At 47.7% G+C, this 21505-nt stretch overlaps 1 protein-coding gene across 1 annotated transcript in view; it reads right to left on the reverse strand.

Moving 5' to 3' along the window:
- The window catches only part of LOC8029078 (putative polypeptide N-acetylgalactosaminyltransferase 9), a 139547-nt gene that overhangs the window by 28014 nt on the left and 90028 nt on the right, over positions 1 to 21505 (reverse strand). Inside the window, 1 exon segment of the mRNA XM_040500216.2 lies at positions 7857 to 8100. Coding sequence (XP_040356150.1) covers positions 7857 to 8030 — 174 coding nt within the window. The 5' untranslated portion in view covers positions 8031 to 8100.

The raw sequence follows: 21505 nt of genomic DNA on the forward strand, positions 1-21505 counted from the left end.
TCCTCCCCCCACAGTACCCTTCCCTACTCAATCCTCCTCAAGAGCTGCGCTCTAATTTGGCGTTACAGGGAGTTGTAAACGGCTTTCATCTTTATATACCCGAGCATTCAATTGGCTTTAACTGTTGCATAGTTAATGTGATGCTGCCACGAGAGGTTATAGGTTATATGAATGCCAAGGTATTTATATCTGTCTGTTGCAATTTAAGAGAAATGGGACAAACCCCACCCACAAAGCTCTCTTGTCTTGATTGGTAGTTTCCTCCTCTACATTAACCCTACTCTACGGCATTCACTCTTTCCTGAACAATGCTGACTGTGTAATTTGAGCGTGCGCGATTTATCTACAGGAAAAATGACCTTTTCCGAAACCTAGGTGGTGACCAACCACACCCCCTTTACACTAAGCACAATTTGTATCTCCCCTATGTTGTAAAAAAAAAAAAAAAACGTAAAAAAACGCAGATTTTTACTAGGTTTAGCGGAATGTTTATTGCTCATCCAGCAACAGCAAAAAGCTGTCTAGCTTTTATTTTTTTTAGCCCCATAAATCCTCAGACACTGCCGGTGTCAGTCGCGACGCGCATACTTTTGCTTCTGCTTCGGCATGCTTCCACGGCAAGGTAATTTATTGTTTACTTTAACACTAGATTTGGAATGTTAAAAATGACGAAGACGAAGAAGATATTTTAAAAGCGTCGCTTCCAGAGTAGTCGGCATAGGTCAATTTCTTATGCCGCCGAGTCCCCGCAACGCACTCTGATGCCTGACGCAGTGGCTACCACGTGTGTGTCTTCTTCGAAGCTGTCGCACTCGGCAGCACGCTTTGAAGAGCTCAAGGCAAGTGTTTAAAGGGACACTGACACCCCCCAAAATTTTTTTTTTTTTTCATTTTTTGCCAGGCGTTTCATTATGGTGTCGGGGGACTACCCAATTAATATTTTGCCACAGAGTAGCGTATTTTTTTAATAAAGCCAAAAGACGCAACTGCTCGAAACCGAAACCGAAACCCGACGGAGGTCGGACAAGTGGAGAGAAGAGAGTGAGTGGCGGAAGTCACGTGGCTACACCCGACCGTGCGTTTTTCTTTTTTTTCTCTCCTCTCCGTAGCAGACGACACGACATGCGGCGTGCGATTCTTTTGCAGTTATGTTTGTTCCGCTCGTTGTTCTGTACTCAAGATGAGTTGTTTTGTACATTGAAGAGTTGGAGATGAGTAGTGAGTGCCCGTGGTGAATTTCCATGATCGGCTCCGAAAAGAATACACCCAAGATGTTGCGTGAAGAGCTGGCTCACATGTCCTGCATCCGAAAAAAAGTGGCATTGTGTGACAGAGTTTCCGAAAGATCAACGGGATCGGGACCAATGGCTGGCTGCAATTCTTGTAGAACAGATACGGGCACCTCGGAAAGCGGACGCTACCTGATTTATATGCTCCTTGCATTTTGTGGAAAGTGATTACATTGGGTTCGCAGGTGTCAAAACGGAAATCCCATACCATTTAATTCAGCGAAGTATCGTCCACAACATTTGTTTGTTATTTTTTGCTTGTTTCTTCAGTGATGATTGTAAAAAAAAGAAAAAGCTATGTAAACATCAGAAAATGTTTGAAAAAAAAATAATAAAGTTTCACGGGGGATCGAACCCGGTCCTACCGTGTGTGAACCGGACGTCTTCGCCACTGAGCTACTGGGGCATCTATTTTTTGGTGGATCTCTTTCCCTAGTAATAGTTCAGCCGGTAAACTAGAAGTTGGAAAGTTTGCTGTCGATTTTTCTCTAGCAAAAGCACTCCCGGGTCGAAGTCGGGAAGCACCACGCTTTGGGGACATTCGCACCTAGTAAAGAAATCGCACGCGTGCATATTCAACTCGAAGTAGACACGTCGTGCTTGACGTTTGCGCGAGCGATGTCTTCAGCCCCGAGAGGGGAGCGACGGCTCGGCGACGTCTTCGTGCAAATAGGCTTGGTGGCCGGGCGTGTCGTACGGGATGAATACCGATTCTTTTGATCAGTCCCAAATTTCTCATTTAACGGTAGACAGAATTCGCCGGTAAAACGAACGACAGTTCTGAAATAGAGGTCCCACGCCCGTCGTCCGCTGCCATCGCCGTCCCCGCGAGTCCCACGATACGCGAAACGACGAACGCACAGAATGCTTCCGGTTGTCTGTGGAACTTTTTTTTCAATCAACGTATTTACAGCTTTTTAGAAGCCACAAAAAATGGGTTTCATATTTGTTTCTATTTTTAATATTGAGTGTGTGCCTTCAGTGACCCACGACTTTGATTAAATTTGGTGGTCGCATCGATACCTTAGAAAATGGCCCGTGACCGCGAAAAAGAGAGTGAGCGAGACTCGAACCGGCCAGTTCTTGATCGGCGGTTTTCGGGCGGAAAGAAACCGATTTTCGAGCCGCAAATTCTGTTCTGGGTAGTTGAGCTCTCATATGTCACGTACAACTAAAAACCTCGGCAAGCATAAATACCCTGTCAGTGTCCCTTTAGTGACTGCAACTGTGCACTGATTGACATCGAGCTTCCGTCTTGTACCGTCGCCGAAAGCTGGGTGTGAAAAGTGTGTGGTGGGGACTTGCAGCTGGTTGAAAAAGCAGCACTAAGAGCTGGTGTCGCCTGCACCTGCTTTCTGAACTGTGAAAAGTGCTGTTGGACACACTGATTAGAGAGACGTCAAAACGCACAACTTCGAGCCTCTACTTGGCGTTTTACCAGGATGATTCATGGTGCAGTGGTTGCGGGACGTTGTCCGGCGACGACTTTACTTGGCAGACAGGGCTACACAGCTCGTCACAAAAGAAGCCCAAAAAGCAAGACAGCAAACAAAGAAACTAAATATTGACTATGGAGGTGACAACCTGGCAGGTGGCTACCGAACAGATACATCAGCATGCATTTCTAGAGTGAAAGTTTATAATAAAGCGCCTTTTTTCACTTCAAAGTCAATTATCTCAAAACATCATTTTTTTGCGACATTTGACCCTTTTTCTCTGAAACCATAAAAACTAGAAGTATTATTTTTTTCCACTAACAAGACAACACAAGGGGGAATCTACTGAACTAGAATTATGGAAATTAATCAAGGCAATTTTGTTTAACACGCTGTTTATTGTCTATTTTGGCATTAAAATTAGGAGGGTCCAGTAAAAACAAAAGCAAAAAAGAACTAAAATATATATAACAATAAATCTGGTTCAGTAAAGAGAACACAGAAAGCTAAATACAATGATACCAACATGAATCCTCTACCTCTAACCCTAGCAGATACTGAGAAAAAGGGTCACATACATAGGCTGAAACACATGAGAAGAATAGGGCCTACCCAGTCCTGCAATGAACTGTAGCAAAGATGGCAGCATCAATACATGGCATGAATACCAGCAGTGAATGTGTTGTTATCAGATACCCTGGCCTAGGTGGGGCAAGCCGCCACTCAATTCAAAGGGTTCAGTTGTATTCATCCATCCGTCCACTTATTCATCCGTGCAAATGAGGTCGTGAAAATCGATTAGAAAGTGCCTACTGAGCAAAATCCAGTCATTTTTCAAAACTGGAATGAGACTTAAGTATTCAACTTTCTATTAATATTCATTCCCCATTTTAATCTTGGCAATTAAAGGACATTTAAAGTACAATTAAAAGATGAATAATATAAGTAAATGTGGACCCGCCCTCCGTCCCCGAGCACGAAAGAGAACAACTAACGTCTGCATTGAGAGGTGAGCGAGAAAAAGAGGCGTTGCTATCTCCAAGTTCTGTTTCCTGGGAAGCTTGTCGGTTAGATTGGCGCTTGTCTTCGCGTGCTGCCTTTACTTCCCAAAATTCACTGGAATAGGTAAAAGAAAAAAACTTGCTACGACAAAAATGCACTCCGAGACTGGGGTGGAAAAAAAATAAAAAAGAAAAGCATGAGATACGGACGGAATAGACCTATTGCAAAACGTGCACCGACGTGCGCGGCGCAAAAAGAAATGCCGGCAAGTCTGCGTACACAGAAGCGACCGGAGGCGACGAGGAGGAGGGCACGCGAGCAAATGCGCAGCCTTCTTTCTCTCTCGCTCTCTTCCATTTCACGCGACAGGTTCTGCAAGGCAAGGACTTTGTGCGCGGATGGTCGGAATTTTACAGCGGAGCTGTTAGGGGCTGGTTTCCCCAGTTTCGTGTCCGTGGACAAATAAATCTCGACACAACCCTCTGGACAACTACCGCCATCTATGAACGACGGCGGCAACCAGACAACCGACGTGCCGGTTGTCAGGTTGCTGCCGTCGCTCATAGATGGCGGCACATAGTACAGCTCCGCTGCTCTTCCTTCTTCGCCACCAGAGTGCAAGTTAGCAAAAGGTTTAATGGCGATTAAGGGAAGAGGGAGTACACCGTGTGAACGAAATAAAACTTAACAGTTGAGTTTGAGACGCACGCTGTCTTCTTTTTTCTGTATCTCTTACTTTTTTTCACTCTTTTTCATCTCCGTTCCAAGTTTTCCTAGGAACCGAAAAATGCCACCACCTCAACGCATGGCCAAAACAAGCAGTCGGGTGTTTGGGCACCGGTTCGTGGCGCCGCTACTCAACACAGGATGCGTCTGAGCTGACTGTGCTCGGAATGATACGCTACTCAGGACCATGTGATCACCTCCGAGGCGCTTTCCGTCAGCCCTCGACGCGTGCTAATCGCAGCTCCTGGAAACAGGACGAAATTATCTACACCGTATCTCTCACTCGAACGCAGCATGGGAAACAGCCAGATTCTGGAAGGGGATATCTCAGAAAAGGGCTTCGGGTTATCTCTCAAGTCGTTTTTCCTTTCTCCTGGCACCGTTAGCTCACCCGTAACGACATTATAAGCCAATGGCATAAACTTCACATTGAGCTCAGATAACACAGACGAAACGACAAGCGAAAAGAGCGGTGTGGTGATCACTATCACACATTGTGTCTCCTTTGCTGGGTACTGACAGGTATTTCTACTTACTGGTTTCTTCGAACTACAACTTGTGCGGTGTGAAACTAACACGGTGAACCGAACGCTCGCGGCGCATAAAATACTAGCATGGCCGCTGAGGATGTCACGTGCAATCTATGCATACTCGAGTCACCGTATGTGCGCTCCTCGCCTATCTTTTGAGGTAGAACGACGTGTCCCGCCGATCACGGACGGCCCAATCATTGTCACCCGACGAAGCAGTGAGGTCTGGCAGCCCGAGTCTGACATTACGCCGTAACTTGGCGAACGGCAAAGACGGTACCAGTGAACCAATGAGCGCGTCGGAGGGAAACACGTGACAGGTTAAGAGTGCAGGGAAAACTCCTCCCACTTTAGCAAAGCAAAGGCTTAGCTAAAGCTCGCTCGGTGAAACGAAGCGTAGGGTGCTTCAGTACCAAGCAGGGCAGAAAATTAAAGTCATAATGATTAGAATCACGGTTTAAATCATGTTTTAAATCGTGATTTAAAGGAACACTGACACCCCCAAAATGTATTTTTTTTTTTTTTAGTTAGGCGGTTCATTATGATGTCAGAAGACTACGCAATCAATATTTTGCTACAGCGTCACATATATTTTTAATAAAAGAAAAAGAAAAACACAATTGCTCGACATTGAAACTGGACTGGGGAGGAAGAAGAAATATAGAGGATGTTGCCCATAAATCACGTGCACGTATTTGCAGCTTTTTAGAAGCCAGAAAAAATTAGTATCATAATTTTCTTCCGAAAGAAAAATCAAATAAATTTATCCGACTGAAAAAAAAAACAAAAAAACCTTAAACCATTTTTGCTTTATTTTGGCGGAGATTGCGTCAATCAAAAATTGTTAACGAAACTGTACAGTCCTCCTTCCTTCCGCATTGTGATCAGTGAAGGACAGAGAACTGATCAACCAATCTGCCATGTCAAAAATACATCTAGTGATAAAAATTACTATTTTATAGATACCGTGATCTGTCACATTAATCTGATAAATTCAAATAATCCATACTAAAATTAAATGAACCTATTTTTTTAAACTCTTGTACTAAGTAACTCTGGCAAAGACTTCCACATTGGCCAGTTGTGGGCTTCATATCCCCGATGGCGGATAGTGTCGCCGGGGTAAATAAGTCGAGCAAATATTAAAAGTCGTCCCGATAAACTTTCCTTCTAAGAAATGCAGAGCCTGTTGAGTCCAGAGCATCTTATTATCTCCCTGGAGTCAAGAAAATTGTGGCATTGCCCAATAAGAACGTCAAAGGATGGAACACGAAGCAAGAAGAGTGAACATGTGTCATGCCCAGAGTTCCTTGAACTGCCATATAATCTCCCCCCCCCCAAAAAAAAAAAAAAAAAAAGACAGGGAGAAGACGGGCGGTGACAGGTCATGGCGGCACTGCAGCTGGAAAGGAGGACATCGGCATTTTCTCGGCAGCCAGAGGCGAGGGCAGTAATTCCTGGAGGCTGAAAGTCACTTTTGTGCCCCTTTTGGATCAGCGTGTACCTCAATGTTCGCACAAATTTTGCTACCCTCTCCCAATGATAGGTGACAAGACAGAATTTGTTGGTCTTCGTGCAGCTGTCGCAGGTCGATATATAAGCTCTGCAGGCAAGGCCTGGTAGGCCCCAGCCTAATCCTCGTCAGAAAATCCCTTCCGTAAAAAGAAAGGTTCCTTAGGGTGTTGCTAACTAGGAGAGAGCACGGGTCACTTTAATAATACAGCAGCCCACTGTACGTGTGGGTGTAGCAGAAAGGCTCGAGGTACACCTAAGCACTTCTTATGAGTTGTGAATCCGAAAGCAGCACGTCAATCCTTCCGCTCCCTTATTTCGTCTGCAGCGTATTTTCGTCGACGGCAGAGCGCGCCCTCTCCTCGCCGCTCTGACCTTAAAAGTTTCGTGTTATCGGCGCGCTGACGGACACGCAGCGCCATGGGGTGGCGGTCGTTGAAACTAACGCGCAGCGGCCAATGGGAGCCTCGTCGACGCGCGCCAGCCAATGGGACCGAAGCAGAAATCCATACTCCGCTCCTTTGGGATCGGGGAAACTAGGTGCCGTTTGGCTAGGCTTTTCGCGTGGTTTCATAGCTGCGAGCTGGCCTCACTTGGAGTAAGGATTTAAGGTGCCGTTTGGTGCGGCTTCAAAGCTTGTCTTCTAGAAGTGTTGCCTCGTCCTTTTCTCATACCCCCCCCCCCCCCTTTTTTTTTTCTTGTCCTTTCCAAAATCGTTTGGCAACTGGCGAAGATTTTTCAGAGCGTCGCCTCGCTCACGCCTACAACCCGTTTTTTCTTCACTTTTTTCTCTCAAAAGTTTTTGGAAACTGGCCAAGTGTTTTTGAAGCGGCGCCTTGTTCTCGTCTCCGACCTGTTTTCGCTTTGCTTTTGGTATTGTATTTTTCCGAAAGCTTTTGGCAAGTGGTCAAGTCTTTTCCAAGCGTCGCCTCGTTTTCGTCTCCCACTCGTTTTCTCTTTGCTATGTTACTTTTTTTCTTCCAAAGCTTTTGGCAGCTGGCCAAGTCTTTCCGAAGCATAGCCTCGTTCTCGTCTCCTACCCACTGTTGCTTCTGGAAGCTAGGCGGCGACGCTGTAGGCGGCGCTGCGTGAATCCGCTATGATATGACGCTTGAAAGGAAAGGGCGTTGCAGGTGGTCAGACACGTGCCACACGGGAAACTCCAATGCCATTTACAACGAATGACATTTGAGCAAACGGCCAATCAGCGCGCGACACATTGCGAGCAGATTCGCCGGTCACACAAATGTCGTTCGTTGTCAACGGCATTCGAGTTGCCCGTGTGGCACGGGTACAAGCTTGTGTAAAGCGAGAAATATTCCAGCCCACTATCGTTCCTTCCATGAGACAAGAGAGCTCACCTTGTGCGCTTGCTGCGGGTGCTGCTGTTCCTGCTGCTGGAAGCCAGGCTGGTCCGCTCCGGGCCTGAGGCGCACGTCCGTGTAGGTGAAGAGCAACGTCACCAGAAGCCAGGTGACGGGCACGGCCAGCAGCAGCTTGAGCACCAAGCCCCGGCGCCTCGGCACCAGCCACATGGCGGCCGCTGAGCCGCTAACGTTCACCGCACCGCCACCAGCCAATCGTTGGGCCGCTCACCTCGCCCTCCTGCAAGGGACGGGGGCCGTGAGCGCAGGCACGACGACCACTTCGCGTCTAGAGCGCGACTTTGATGCACTTGGGTTTCTCAAACCGGATTCCTAAGACAGTGGCAAATTGACAGACCCTACAACGCGCAAAGAATAGGTCTGTAGGTTTCGGCGCTGCTTTATTGTATCAACGCTGAAACCGTTCTTCGGCAATCAGTCGAGAGGGCTGCTCAAGACAGAAAACACCACTGGTTCAAGAAAACGGTTACCGCCTAAACACCTTTTCAGCTCCCATCAACCAGACAAAAATGACCGAGTCACTGGGCTGTGGACGGGAGGCAGTCACTTGATCGAATGACGTATTAGCGAACGCCGACGTTTCACCAAGTGACACTTTAGTGAACAGTCGGCCGCCGCAAAGCGGCGTTTAGGGGTTCAAATTTTTGTAATAGGGAATTGTAGTAGACCGTTTTTCTCCTCCGCTACGCTATCCGTGAAGGCGCATGCGCGCCGCCAGCTTTGTCTGCATAGTTCAAGGTCTTGTGGCGGATTACGGAGCGCTATCTGGGCGCTTAGCGGGCTACGGGAACGGTCTACTACTGGGGAATTGTAGTAGACCGTTTCCGCAGCCCGCTAAGCACCCGGATAGCGCTCCGTAATCCGCCACAAGACCTTGAACTATGCAGAGAAGGCTCTGGCGGCGCGCATGCGCAGCTGCAGCGTTTTCTTCGGGGATACCGTAGCGGACGAGAAAAACGATCTACTACAATTAGTACTATTCCCCAATGAGCCGCTGCAGAGTGCCGCCACGAAGCGGCGTAAGCGCAGCGCGGGGGAGGGGGGCGGTTAACACGCGCCTTCGTTATTCGCTAAAACGTCAATTTCCTCAAATGTCGCTGTTCGCTAAAACGTCATTCGCTCATGTGATATGGACCCGTTCTTCCACTACGAGCGGAGATGTAAATTTCCCACAGAGGGTCACAGCCCGCGGGTCTCTCCCCTGATTACAGGCACATAAATCCACGCGGGTACTCCGAGGACAAAAGTCGCCAGGAAGCGCGAGCTGCGACTGAAACGTATTGCTCTGCCATCTGCCGGCGGGTCGCCTGGCTTCGAGATGACACAAAAAGCGCATGCGCGTCCTACTGTGGCTGCAAACATACGTGTTTTCCCGCTATTCTGCGGCGCGACGCCTATAGACCTTTCCAAAAAGAGCGCTCTGGCCGCCGCCATTTTGCGAATCGAGCGACCCCTATCAGCCAGAAATGTCTGGCACCCGCCTGAGCTGTGGAAACCCGGTCAGCGTGACTCCCCACGTGCATTTTGCAATCGGAGTTCGCCGGCTTTTCTTGGAAGTTTTTACATTATTTGCCTGTTTAGGATGCCTACCCTTTGTGTGTTATCTTGCAGTGTGAGAACCAGGGAATACCAGGGCTCGTAGCCCGCTCGGCCTTCGCAGGAAACGAACGAAGAGAGCGAACGTCAAGCAGCCCGCGACGCAGGCAGTTCGACGTGCTTGGAGGATTATTTCCGTCGAGATAATCTCCAAAAAGCCTTCCAGGCTGTGTTCCGGGTCTTCACAAAAACTAGCTGATAGGGTCGGGTCCGGGGTGTGGCGACATAATAAGCACGTTCGTTCATTTGCTATGAAGCTGTGCAAAAAAGGAGCTCTCTTCTACATCTTCCCCAAAACACGCCGGATTCGTCCGATCGTCGTGAAGTGACTATCGTCGACACTGTATATTGGACATTCTGTGTTATTTGAGACCTTTCTCAAATCCTGTTCGGATAACGCGGCACCGAGGGGTACGTACAATATATTTTTTGTTCGATTGATGAGACTCATTGAATTTTATGTTGTGGGCGGGGAATATTCATGCAGTACGGATAACCTGTGTGGTCAAATATTTTGACCTTTATAGATTGACACGGCTGAGTTTACGGTGCCGTAAAACAATGAACATAAAATGAAACAAACATTCCAGTTGCATTTGTACTGTCGCGCACGGACTCACCAAAACAGCTTTCATTTCTTTGTTTTTGTTCCCAAAACTAGAGCACTGCTTTCTTAAAGACCTCTATAAATTATGCTCGCCACAGAATACAAGATAAAAAAAGAAAACGCGGCAATTCAGCCGCCACCAGCGTCCGGAATTGCGCCAACGCAGGCTGCCACAGCCTACTGACGAGAAACTCCACAGCTCAGCGCAGTCGGGCAACACTGACGTACCCTCTCAAAACCAGGGACACGCGCTGTAAATCGCTTCGTTCGAGACTGCCGCTGGAAAGGTCTATACGCGGTCCAAACCAACGCGTTTTTGTGCGCGCGTAGGTCGTGGCACCTATAAAGCAAGAAGTGATGGCAGCTCAACGGAGCGATAAGCTCAGCTGGTTATAAGGCAAGGTGCGCTGACACGGCGAAATGCGGCTCAATGCCGCAGGTGGTATCTCCAGTTTCGGAATGTGTAGCAGACTGTGGTCAGCCGCCAGCGCTATCTCCGAGGCGGTACCACGCGCCCGGTTCCGAGTTACGACAAGCAACGGCCACATTCATCTACAGGGTGTCACAAAAGAAAATTTACACGGTCTTTTTTATCGCAAGAATAAACTAGGCATCGCCGAACGCTCATTCTCCGCCCAAAGGTAGAGCTAGAGGTCACAACCAGATGGCAAAGTTTCGGCCCGATCCGATAACTTAATCAAAAGTTATAAGTAATTTTCTGAAAATTTCAATGGGAAAATGGCGGCCGGCGGACTTTTCAAACACATGGGGCTCTATGGCAGTAGAAACCGAAAACGGGCAAAAATGGGCTCCATTTTCCCATTGAAATTTTCAGAAAATCACTTATAACTTTTGATTAAGTTATCGGATCGGGCTGAAACTTTGGCGTCTGGTTGTGACCTCTAGCTCTACCTTTGGGCGGAGAATGAGCGTTCGGCGATGCCTAGTTTATTTTTGCGGTAAAAAAGACAGTGTAAATTTTCTTTTGTGACACCCTGTACATAAGTCTGTTTAAAACATTCGAGGAGAGGGACCAATAAACTCTCAAAGTTCATTGAGATCCACAGGCTAAAAACCGCAGTTGACGAATTACACCACTACTAAGCGAACTTAAATGGAAACACCCCAACGCGGCACTTACGCTTCAATTTTCGTCAAAAGTTAACTTCATAGAGCCGATTAGCTTCTGCCCGTCCATGCGAAACACCCGACAAACAAAAATACAAAAATAAAAAGAGGAAAGAACGACACGTAGTCAGATTAGATAAACTCTTCGGTCTAAACTGCAAGCCCTGAAAAGCGCCGTACCTGGAACAAAAGCGCGGAGCCGGTACAAAGGCGGCGTCGGCGGCACAAGACGAACGCGTGCGAGACAAAAGAAGCCGCCAACACCTGAGCTAAGAGTTTACGCGAAAGAGGCACAAAGGGGGCGGCCGTCAACAAAAGGCTCACTGGTTTTGTCTCAATTCTTCTTCCCCTCGTCGGCGTGGCGGGGCAGTGGCGGGGGTCAAGCCGATATCACCAAACCAATCTTCGTCGTTCTCGTCTTCTTCGTTGCCCCGACCCTGACTGGAAGACCCACTCAAGTTCTGTTTGTTTTTCTTCGCCTGGGCTACTCGAGCGGCTTAGCAGCGCGGTTAATTTACGTAAAATGCGGCCAACGTACGCAAGACGGCTTGGCGCTGCTCGCTCATCCCACTCGCTTTCCTTGGCCGAAACCTTGCACGTGGCTCGAATTCTCCAAGCTTGAATGAGCGCGTGCTCAACTGGGGCACGGGTCAGAGATCTCCCGTCTGTTCAAACTACCCATTAGTTAAAGAAAAGAAAGGAGAGTGGTTCGATATTTTTTTTAATATAATCGCACGTGACACTTCATTTGATCCTTTGCCAAATTACCCGGGCATAAAGAGAAATGCTGAAAACGGGGGTAAACACGTTGCACGCGTCCGGGTTATGCAAGATTCCAAGAAATAAACAAAATGAGATGTTTCCTATATGTTTGCTTTAGGATAGGTGCGGCTGCAGACGCGAACACGAGCAGCGCGTGTAACTATAACTCGAAACGCGCTCCATGGGGCTTGGGTAATTTAGCTCGCCTCCCGCCTGAAACACTGTACGCCTGGGGTTCGATGGACGCCAAATTCGAACGCGCAGTTAACAGCACGGGCTAAGAAGGAGCTCATATTTCTAGGCTTCTAATGCGGGCAGTCTTGACGGTGTGAAATGCACGTTGCAAAAGCACCATGAAAGCTCGCCGTTAGCACGCGCTCAGCAGCCGCGGGGACTCATCTCTGGCCGCCTGTGAACACTCCATATCCGCTGACAAGGATGCCTCACTGCATGGCCGCCCAGCAGAATACACTACGCGCGGTTCCCCGAGGAAACCGGCATGGTCCCCGCTCCAACTAGCGATTTGGTCGTACGATTACCTAAGACCAGGCTAACCAGTCCGCACAGACACGGCCCGGCGGTGGATGAAACAAGCAGGCCGAGGACATGAGGGTTCAACGCCTCCCTCTGAGCTGCGCGCTGGCTGCCTTTCCCTGGACGGAAAAGGACTTTGTTTTGAAAGCCTGATATGGGAACACCCCATGGACCTTGCTTGCACCCATGGGGGTCGCACCGGGCCATGGAAGAGACTGACAGCAACAGACTGCAGCCGTTGGTTTGGCGTCACAGAGACCAATGGAGTAGCGCCGCAAAAGACGCTACTCAGTGATCACATTCCTCGTAATCGACTATTTTTTTGGAGCATCTTGTAATGATTTGATTACACTGATTCCCAAGTAATCCCAAGAATAACTTGTTGCCGTTTGGAAGTCTTGTAACCGGTACTATTTTTTTTTTTTTCCATTTTCTAATGGCGTTCTTTGATCGTAAAAGGTGTCTAGCAAGGAATCCTCAAACCAAGCATCCGACGGGAGGATGGTTTAACAAAATGGCTGGATCAAGAAGATAATTGTGGATATCATTGGCTGGTTCTAAAAAGACCATTTTCCAAACCGGTAGAGAACTCTGTCCTTTTGAAAATTTCAACTCAAAGGTAACCTACTTTTTCAAATAACGGCCAATTACATTTTTTTTTACCGAGTAATAAAGTAATCTAATTGAATACTTGTTAACCGAGAGTGAGTGATTGTAATCAATTACTTTTTTGGAATAATGCGTAGGCGACTGGCGCTGACATAATCCACTCCACTCCTCGGGCAGACTTTGAGAGACCTCAGGAGTATGGCTCGGCTTTCGCAATACTTGTGGAAAACAAAAAATTGCGGGAGGAGATTGTTTCTTTTTTTATTTTTTTTATTTTGAGTTTTACCTGAAAATATGGAAGAAAAAAAAGAACATAAAAAGCAACAAAAAAAAAAACAAAAAAACTTCCGCCCGTGAACGTGGCCACGGTGTTCAGTGACACTGCGACGTCGTGTCAGGCCGAAACCTTCCTCGTCACATTTACGGGAACAGACTTACCTCGAAATGGACTGGGAAATCTTCCCCCATCAATTTAGCGAGAGAAGAATGTACACTGTCCGTGACGTCACCTATGTCCATGAGATTACCTTATTATAATCTCCCCGGACAAAAAACAAAACAAAAAAACCGTAAAGGTATTCTAGATTAAAAGACCACGAACTACGAGGGAAGTTTCAAAATCAAATGACGAGAAACCAGCCACAAACTGGAATTCCGAGAGTGGAAACCGGCCAGTTCGTCGTCGAGAAATGCCTCTCGTCCCCACTAAAGTCCCCCCCCCCCCCCCCCCCCCCCCCCCGGCCTGGTATGGGCGACGAGAAAAAAAAAGAAAACATGTCACCCTCCAAATACAGGATACTTTCGAGAGACCATAAGCTAGAGCTTCGCTTTGCTAGCGGGAGCTCGTCCCGTCACTTTGAAGCGTGAACTGGGCACGTGCCCGTTAAGCCCGCTCTCCGGAGCGTACGGTCTACTAAAACTCTCTAAAAAAATAAAAAAAAAAAAAAAAAAAAAAAAATCAGTGAACTAGATGAGAATGCATGACGGTTACGCTTATATCCTGAACGTCTTCTATACCCCCTGGGCAATGAAAGTTTGGTTCGATAGGTGACACCACCTTATACGAGATTTTTTGGAACTCTGAGACGGCCCGCGGCCGCAACGATTGGTCCCGATCTCGAACGTCCGAGTGCCCCGCCGAACGCCGACGCAAAGCTCGCGTCCAATCGTTGTGCGTCGAGACCTTCCCAAAGTTGCCCAATTCGGACACCAGCCACGCTGACTATAGCGGCCGACAGGGGCGCCTCCTGTTCACTGCCCCCCGAAGCCATTGGCGTGGCGACGACCAAACGATGTTTTCACCCATACTGGAAGTGACGACATTCAAGATGGCGGCGCCCTCGTGGAAAGCGTGTCATCGAGCCCCGCCTCTGTTAGCGGCGAGAAGTTTCGGTATCGCCGCCTGATGGTATTTCTTTTTTTTTTTTTTTCGTTTCATAACCCCGAGTGAGGATACTTTAAACTTCCTGTGCCGAAGCAAGCACGCGCAATGCCAAGCTTCTATGCACTATGAAAATAAAAACCTAACCGCGAGGCTAGCGCGTGCATCACCCATAGTGAGTAGTGAGGAAAAGAGCTGCGTCCCCTCGCGAGATTGTCCCCGCGAATAGCGCGAGCTTCCAACCTTCGATTCGGCGTCTCATGAGCGTTGACCGTGCACACGCAGACGACAACGGCAACGACAAAACAACAACAATAATACTAATAATAATATTAATAATTTTATCCTGGGTGGCGTGCAAAGCTGTGCATAAACGTCAAAAACCCGCACGCAAATGCGCCTGCCAGCCCGACGTTTACAACTTCTTGTAAAGCCGATTTAGAGTGCAGCTCTTGAGGAGGAGGAGGGAAGGGTAGTGAGGGGAGGGTATGCCCCTCCTCCTCCTCCTTTCACGCGCAAAACGCGCGTCGTCATGCGACGTTTCGGCGCGGTGCCGAAACGTCACGTGACGTTTCGATGGAAGTCGCGGTGACGTTTCGGTACGTGACTTCCACCGAGACGTCACGATGACGTTTCGGCGCGGTGCACTATGGGACTTTAACCATAATGCACAGCGCGGTTACCCCAACGTTGACGCCGCTCAAGCCGAGAACGTGCGCCCCCCCCCCCCCCCCCCCCCCTAAAGGCGCATTCACACTGCGCAAAAAACGCGCGTTGCGGTCGACGTCGACCTCGGCGTCGTAAAATACAAAGCAGTCACGGGGCCACCCGAAGGTAACGTCTTCTCGGGGAATCTCGCGTTTGTCGAGAGAACACGGAATTTTTTTAATCGCCTGCTTCGCGTGATTGTTGTTGCCCTGCCTTCGCGATTGCATATGCGGTGGGAGACAACCGTCTTCACTGAATGCACAACGCCGATGATTACATACATATAAGTTTACACTCCGGTCATATGCAGCATTGGCGAAAGGCACAGACTCGAACGGGCAGCTTCAGAAGGTGCTCTTGCGCCGCGTTTTGTGTAAACAAAGCACGGTGCTACGCCGGCGCGTCCCAGAGCCTTCGCGTCCGTACCTTTAACACTGCACGCAACATGTGCGAGAGTGCTTTCGATGGAGAACTGTTGCATTCCATAGTGGTGGGTGCACACAACGACTACACAACACATTGGGAGTAATCACTCCTGCACAGTCGGAGGTCGGAACAGACCGCGAACTTCTGTGGCAGCTTTCGCGCAAACGATGAAGAGTGGTTTCACGGCGTCGTACACGCACATAAGACACTGCTCACAGTCAGATGTTCCAATCGACTTGCTTCTTCCCACGCAGAAATGCTTCCAGCCACGTTTGGCGAGTGCACGAATCCCCCGACCCCTCTGCCTTTTCGCCTTCATTGTGGGCCGAAAATAAAAACAGCGAAAACATATCCTAACCGGAAAAGGGCGACATGTCACGTTCGGACGCCCGCTGATTGGCGCAAGCGCGCGCGTCGAGGGAAAAATTGGGTTCCGAGGCGTCGTCAGTATTTGGCGTCGTCTACCTCAGCGCGCGACTTTTTTCAATACAAAAATAAGCAAAAAAATTCACCCCACGACGCGCCTTTCCGCTGTGTAAATGGACCTTAAAAACTGCTCTCTAAAAAAAAGAAAAAAAAAAAGCACGGTGAAAGACAATGGGCGAGTAGAGTAACAAAATAATAAGCGTGCAGTAAGAACGAGGGTGCCCCCTAAAACGGTCACCTAAATGGTTATTCAGAGCCCCTCGCGAATCAGAAACACCTTATTCGCGCCCCCATTTTTTTTTTTATTCATTCCTAGGTCGTTCCGCTTCGCGTCTTGGTCGGCGTAATGCCAATTACACTTTGTTCTTGTTTTGTTCTTTTTAGTAAGTTGCTGGGGCAACGTGCGCCACTCGCTAAGCAGGCGAACATCCTCCTTTTGAGTCTTTATACACGAAGTTGGGAAGCAGGTACAGCGACAGCCCTATAAATTACAGCCAAGTTTACACATGTGGCTCCTATTACGTCTTGGAATTGCGCGAGGTAAAATTGGCCACTAAAATGCAGAAGCCAGTTTCTTCGCAACACTTTACGGCAGTCAAAAAGTGTGAGGCCCCTCTCGAACACAGGAGAGGGAAATGCCTTTATTGAAAGAAAAGAGACTTGTTCTAGGTGGAGGCCTCTAGTCTAGGGCTCCAGTGCTTTCCGCCGCCAGTTTGACCCGCTCAACCAGCTCCCGCTGGCTTTGAACAGACGAGCTGTGCAGCTTCCCAGGTCTCGTAGGCAGAGTTGGGTTTAGGCAGTGTTGGATAAAATACTCGATAAAAGTATTTAAGTTGCTAAATACCTGCTTCGTAAAGTTTTTTTTTTTTTTAAATACTACTCAAGTTACATTCACTGTAAAAAACTTGAGTAGAGTAGATATACTTAGAAATGTAATTCAATTACTTTTAAAGATACTTCCACATTGCGTAATTTGTATCGACGTCAGTGACAAGCACAATTATACAGTCGCGCCAATCTGGTTTACTAGAATGGTTTATTAGCACGCAACAACACAAAACGAAAAACAAACAAGCAAACAAATATCGTAGGGCTATTTTATACAGTCGAACCATAAGCAGCAGAATATCACTGATACATGTTCAGTGATGTGATAGGCCTAAGCCATTTTGGAGCACCTTTTGGAGCAGCCAAAACAGTGTTTTGGAGCAGCAAATGTGGCTTTTGGAGCAGCCAAAACAGTGTTTTGGAGCAGAAAAAAGTGGCTTTTGGAGCATATATATTCTTTGAAAAATAAATATTTGTTTTAAGTGCTGGACAAACGAAGGGCACTTTGTGTTGTGTTGTGATGTGTTGGGCGGAACTCGCTGCTTGTGTTTTTGCTGCTGAGACATCCCGCAAGTATACAGTGCTGTAGGCGTTGCCGAGCAATACCGAAAAAAAAAACACTTGCTATCGTTTTACTGGTTCCCGACGTGGCAGATTTGTATAAAAAGTAAGCAAACGTAAAACAATGGATTGCAAGCGTCCTGACTGGTGCCTCTCGTGCAATCACGTTCACATGCACGTGAGGGCAACTTCGGCAGGCTTGCGTGCTTGGTCGCGCGAGCGGAGACAACAGCTGTTCGACCGAAACCAAAACCACGCCACTCCGCTCCGTCGGCAACTGGTTCCCAAAATAGTATGCAAAATGTAACTGTCCAGCATACGACAGAAAAGAGTCCAGCGGCGTGCGCTTGCCAGGCCGGCAGGCGAGGTACAGGCTAAACACAGAGAAAAAAAAAAAAAAAGAACCTGAGCGTATCGATGCAAGACATTGCGAGCCAGCCTCAAAACGTTCTTGGAGCGCTTTGTGCAACGACTGAACTCGAACAAACAAGCGCGCTGTGCGGGTTCAACGTGTGAACATCGCCTTCTTTGCTTTAGCTCACTTCTCTTTGCCAACTTTCTTTTGCGGCAGATTTTTCCTGTACCGGGGTCCCTCTCGAAAGAAAGTCCACCGAGAGAAACCTAGGTAATCAAAACTTCGCCAAGCATTCATTGAGTCAGAGGGATTTTTATAGCAGCGTATGATTTAAACAAAGCAGGAATGTCGATGCGTTTCAGTTTAGAAAGCGCCATATCTGCAGCGATGTGGGAACGGCAACACGACGTTGCGCGACAACGGCGACTGTGGTCACGCGAGCGCTTCAGCTCACAAAGTAACTCTCGCCACGCAAAAACCTGGTTTTGTTTCACAGTATGACGACATGTCTGGCACCCAGCACACTAACGTCGAAGCGTCCGCACACGCCCACGTCGATCGCTAAAAATATTTAAAAACAAAAAAAGACGCGAGACGAGATTCCCGAGACGACGAGAGCGCGAAACGCGAGACGGCGGGAAAAATCATGCAAGACCGAATACACGATTGATGCAGGGTACTTTGTGTCGGGCGGCGTCTTGTGCCACCAAGCTCACGATTCTCAGTTTAGTTTCGTTTTTGAAAGGCGACCAAAATTGGTCCTTTGGCGCAGGCTTGGCGCAGATTAGCCATATTTTGGCGAAATGTAGCAGGATGTATGAAGGGTTAGCCCCTTCGCGCAGTTTGGCGCAATTGGCGCAGCAATCACATCACTGCATGTTACACAACATTTTTGGGACAAAAAAAAAAAAAAAAAAAAAAAAGAGGTCGCTTTAGGTATTCGCTACTTTAACGACCTCTAAGGGGCGCGTTGGTGCCTATCAAAATGGCTGTCATCTGGATGACCTTCGTAGAACAGCAGTGAAAGGCGGGGTCTGCGACGCGTAATTAATTCTAGTTTTGCTTTATACGAGCAGCTTTAATTAATATTTTCCCGCCAGGAAGGTGCTGCCAAGCACCTTTCTTGTGAAGCCGATCATCCAGGAGCCAGGGAGCGCCATTCTCACACCGCGGTACCACCATCGATGAAATTTGCGAATAGTCACATCGCTGAATATCACGTCCTCCGGCGGACATTAGGCGCATCGTTTAATTCCAATTCATATTTTCTATATGGGGAGTTCACTATAAACGAACTTAGGATACGGAAATGAGTGAATGAATAACAAAGAGCCCACATAATAGCCATGGCACTCGTCGCACCTTCTTCTGTTAGGCTGCGTTCAGAAAGGCACTCAACGGTGGGAGACGCTTTGTTGGCATTTTAAGAGGTCATCATCCTACTTGTAGTTAGTTTCCTGTTCTGTTCTCTGCTTATCAATGTTCGCTTACAGACAGTGTTCGCGAGACCATTAAGCATACTGGACTCATGACAAAAAAAAGAAACAAAAAGGTTTTCTTTTTGTGTCCACTTCTCGTTTCCTGCTATTTGTTATTTTCTTGACACTGAAGTCTGGATTGTTGTCGTGGGTCGTTTCCCGTTCTGTGTTGAGCCTCAGTGTGGCAATCTTTACATCCGTAAAACCATCCCCTTTTGTTTGAGGATTTATTAAGGGGAAACTCTACCAAGAAAAAAAAAAGGGGCACCTTTGGGAAGGCGAGGGCGAAAACCTTCTAGTGCGAACTTCGGGGTGAGATATGAGTTACAACCGGCACAAAAGCGATATTTTCACGAGCTCAATCTAAGTCATCGTAGCATATCGTAGCTAGCAGGAGTATTTGGTTGCTCGAAAGAATGTTCAAGTTTGCTCGTGCCACGCCCAAGCCACTTCATACAGAATAACTCGGAAAATGGCGGAATGTCAAAAATGTACAGGGTGTCACAAAAGAAAATTTACACTTTTTTTACCGCAAAAATAAGCTAGGCATCGCCGAACGCTCATTCTTCGCCCAAAGGTAGAGCTAGAGGTCACAACCAGATGACAAAGTTTCAGCCCGATCCGATAACTTAATCAAAAGTTATGAGTGATTTTCTGAAAATTTCAATGGGAAAATGGCAGCCGACGGAGTTTTCAAACACATGGGGCTCTATGGCACTAGAAACCGAAAACGGGCAAAAAATAGGCTCCATTTTCCCATTGAAATTTTCAGAAAATCACTTATAACTTTTGATTAAGTTATCAGATCGGGCTGAAACTTTGGCATCTAGTTGTGACCTCCAGCTCTACCTTTGGGTGGAGAATGAGCGTTCGGCGATGCCTAGTTTATTTTTGCGGTAAAAAAAAACAAACGTAAATTTTCATTTGTGACACCCTGTATTTGAGATATATAAATGAGTACAAGATACTCAGAAATGTAATGAAAATAGAGTATCAAATACTCTCGATCAAACGTATTTGAAGTACTGTATCTTGAGTAGAATGAGAACTTTTTTTGACATAAATTTGTGTCGTTGGGGAAAGATTAGGTTTAGACGGAAGAGCTCCAACCAAAAACCAAAAAAACGGTTCAGCCCGACGTTTCAAAACCTGCTCGGTTTCTTCATCAGGGGCGACTAAATCACGAGGAGCAGCAGCAGTTTTCATTTTCTTCTTAGTTGTTTTCGACTCGAATTTTCTTCTTTTAACCAGATGGTTTCTTGTTTGTTGCCGTGATCAGGTGGCGCAATCCATGAACATACACCGTTGGCAGAGCACCCAGGGACCTGTTTATGTTTCCCGGAGTGTGTTGTATGTGCCTGCAGTTTCAAAACCGAGCAGGTTTTGAAACGTCGGGCTGAACCGTTTTTATAAACCTTATCGTGAGCAGAGTATTTGAGATAGGCACAAGTCTGGGTTTAGGAGGGAAAGGGGGATTAGATAGGCATGCCCACGTTAGATCGTAAAGTGTCCGGTACCCCCCGCAACGCGGGCACTTATCGCAATATCTATCGGGACAGAATTTGTGTAGGTTAGCTAAGTGTGTGTATGTATTTGTCTGTATTTGACGCCAGGCCGCAGCCTCGTCGCGAGAAAGGTTCTTGTCGGGAGGCTGGGAAATCATGTCTCATTTCCCTCTGATGGGCAAGCATCTGAGAACTGATTTGGTACCGGTTCTGGGCGGTCCGTTTGTAGTGAAGGTGCCAAGAGGGATGCTTGCTCGGGCTACAGCATGTGCTCGGCTACTTCCTTCGACGGACTCGTGTCCCAATGTCCACACACCAGCTTGAGGTTGGGAATACTATTTCCACTTTTGAGTAGGAGGTGGCTTGCTTCCGGGGATATCCTGCCTGCTTTGTAGCGTCTGACAGCTGCTTGAGAGTCAGTGATGAATACTAGACGTGATTGGTTCGTTGGGCGGGTGATGGCCAGTGCTATGACCATTTCCTTGACCACTATACTGGAAAACTGAGGCCGTGATGATGATCGTGTTCATCTTGTGGTCGATGACACTTGCTACCGCTGCAGTCCGGTCCGGATACGTTGCCGCATCTGTGTATCCGACGTTCTTCTGACCATCATAGGTCTGTTGAAAAGCTTAGGCTCCTGTCTTCCGGCGGACCGCGTGCAGGGACGGATTCATGTTGCGCTAGATTGGAGCCGTCTGGATCTTGTAACGAAGTTCCT

Source organism: Ixodes scapularis, unplaced genomic scaffold, assembly GCF_016920785.2.
Source record: "Ixodes scapularis isolate PalLabHiFi unplaced genomic scaffold, ASM1692078v2 PGA_scaffold43__4_contigs__length_2004386, whole genome shotgun sequence".
NCBI lineage: Eukaryota > Metazoa > Arthropoda > Arachnida > Ixodida > Ixodidae > Ixodes > Ixodes scapularis.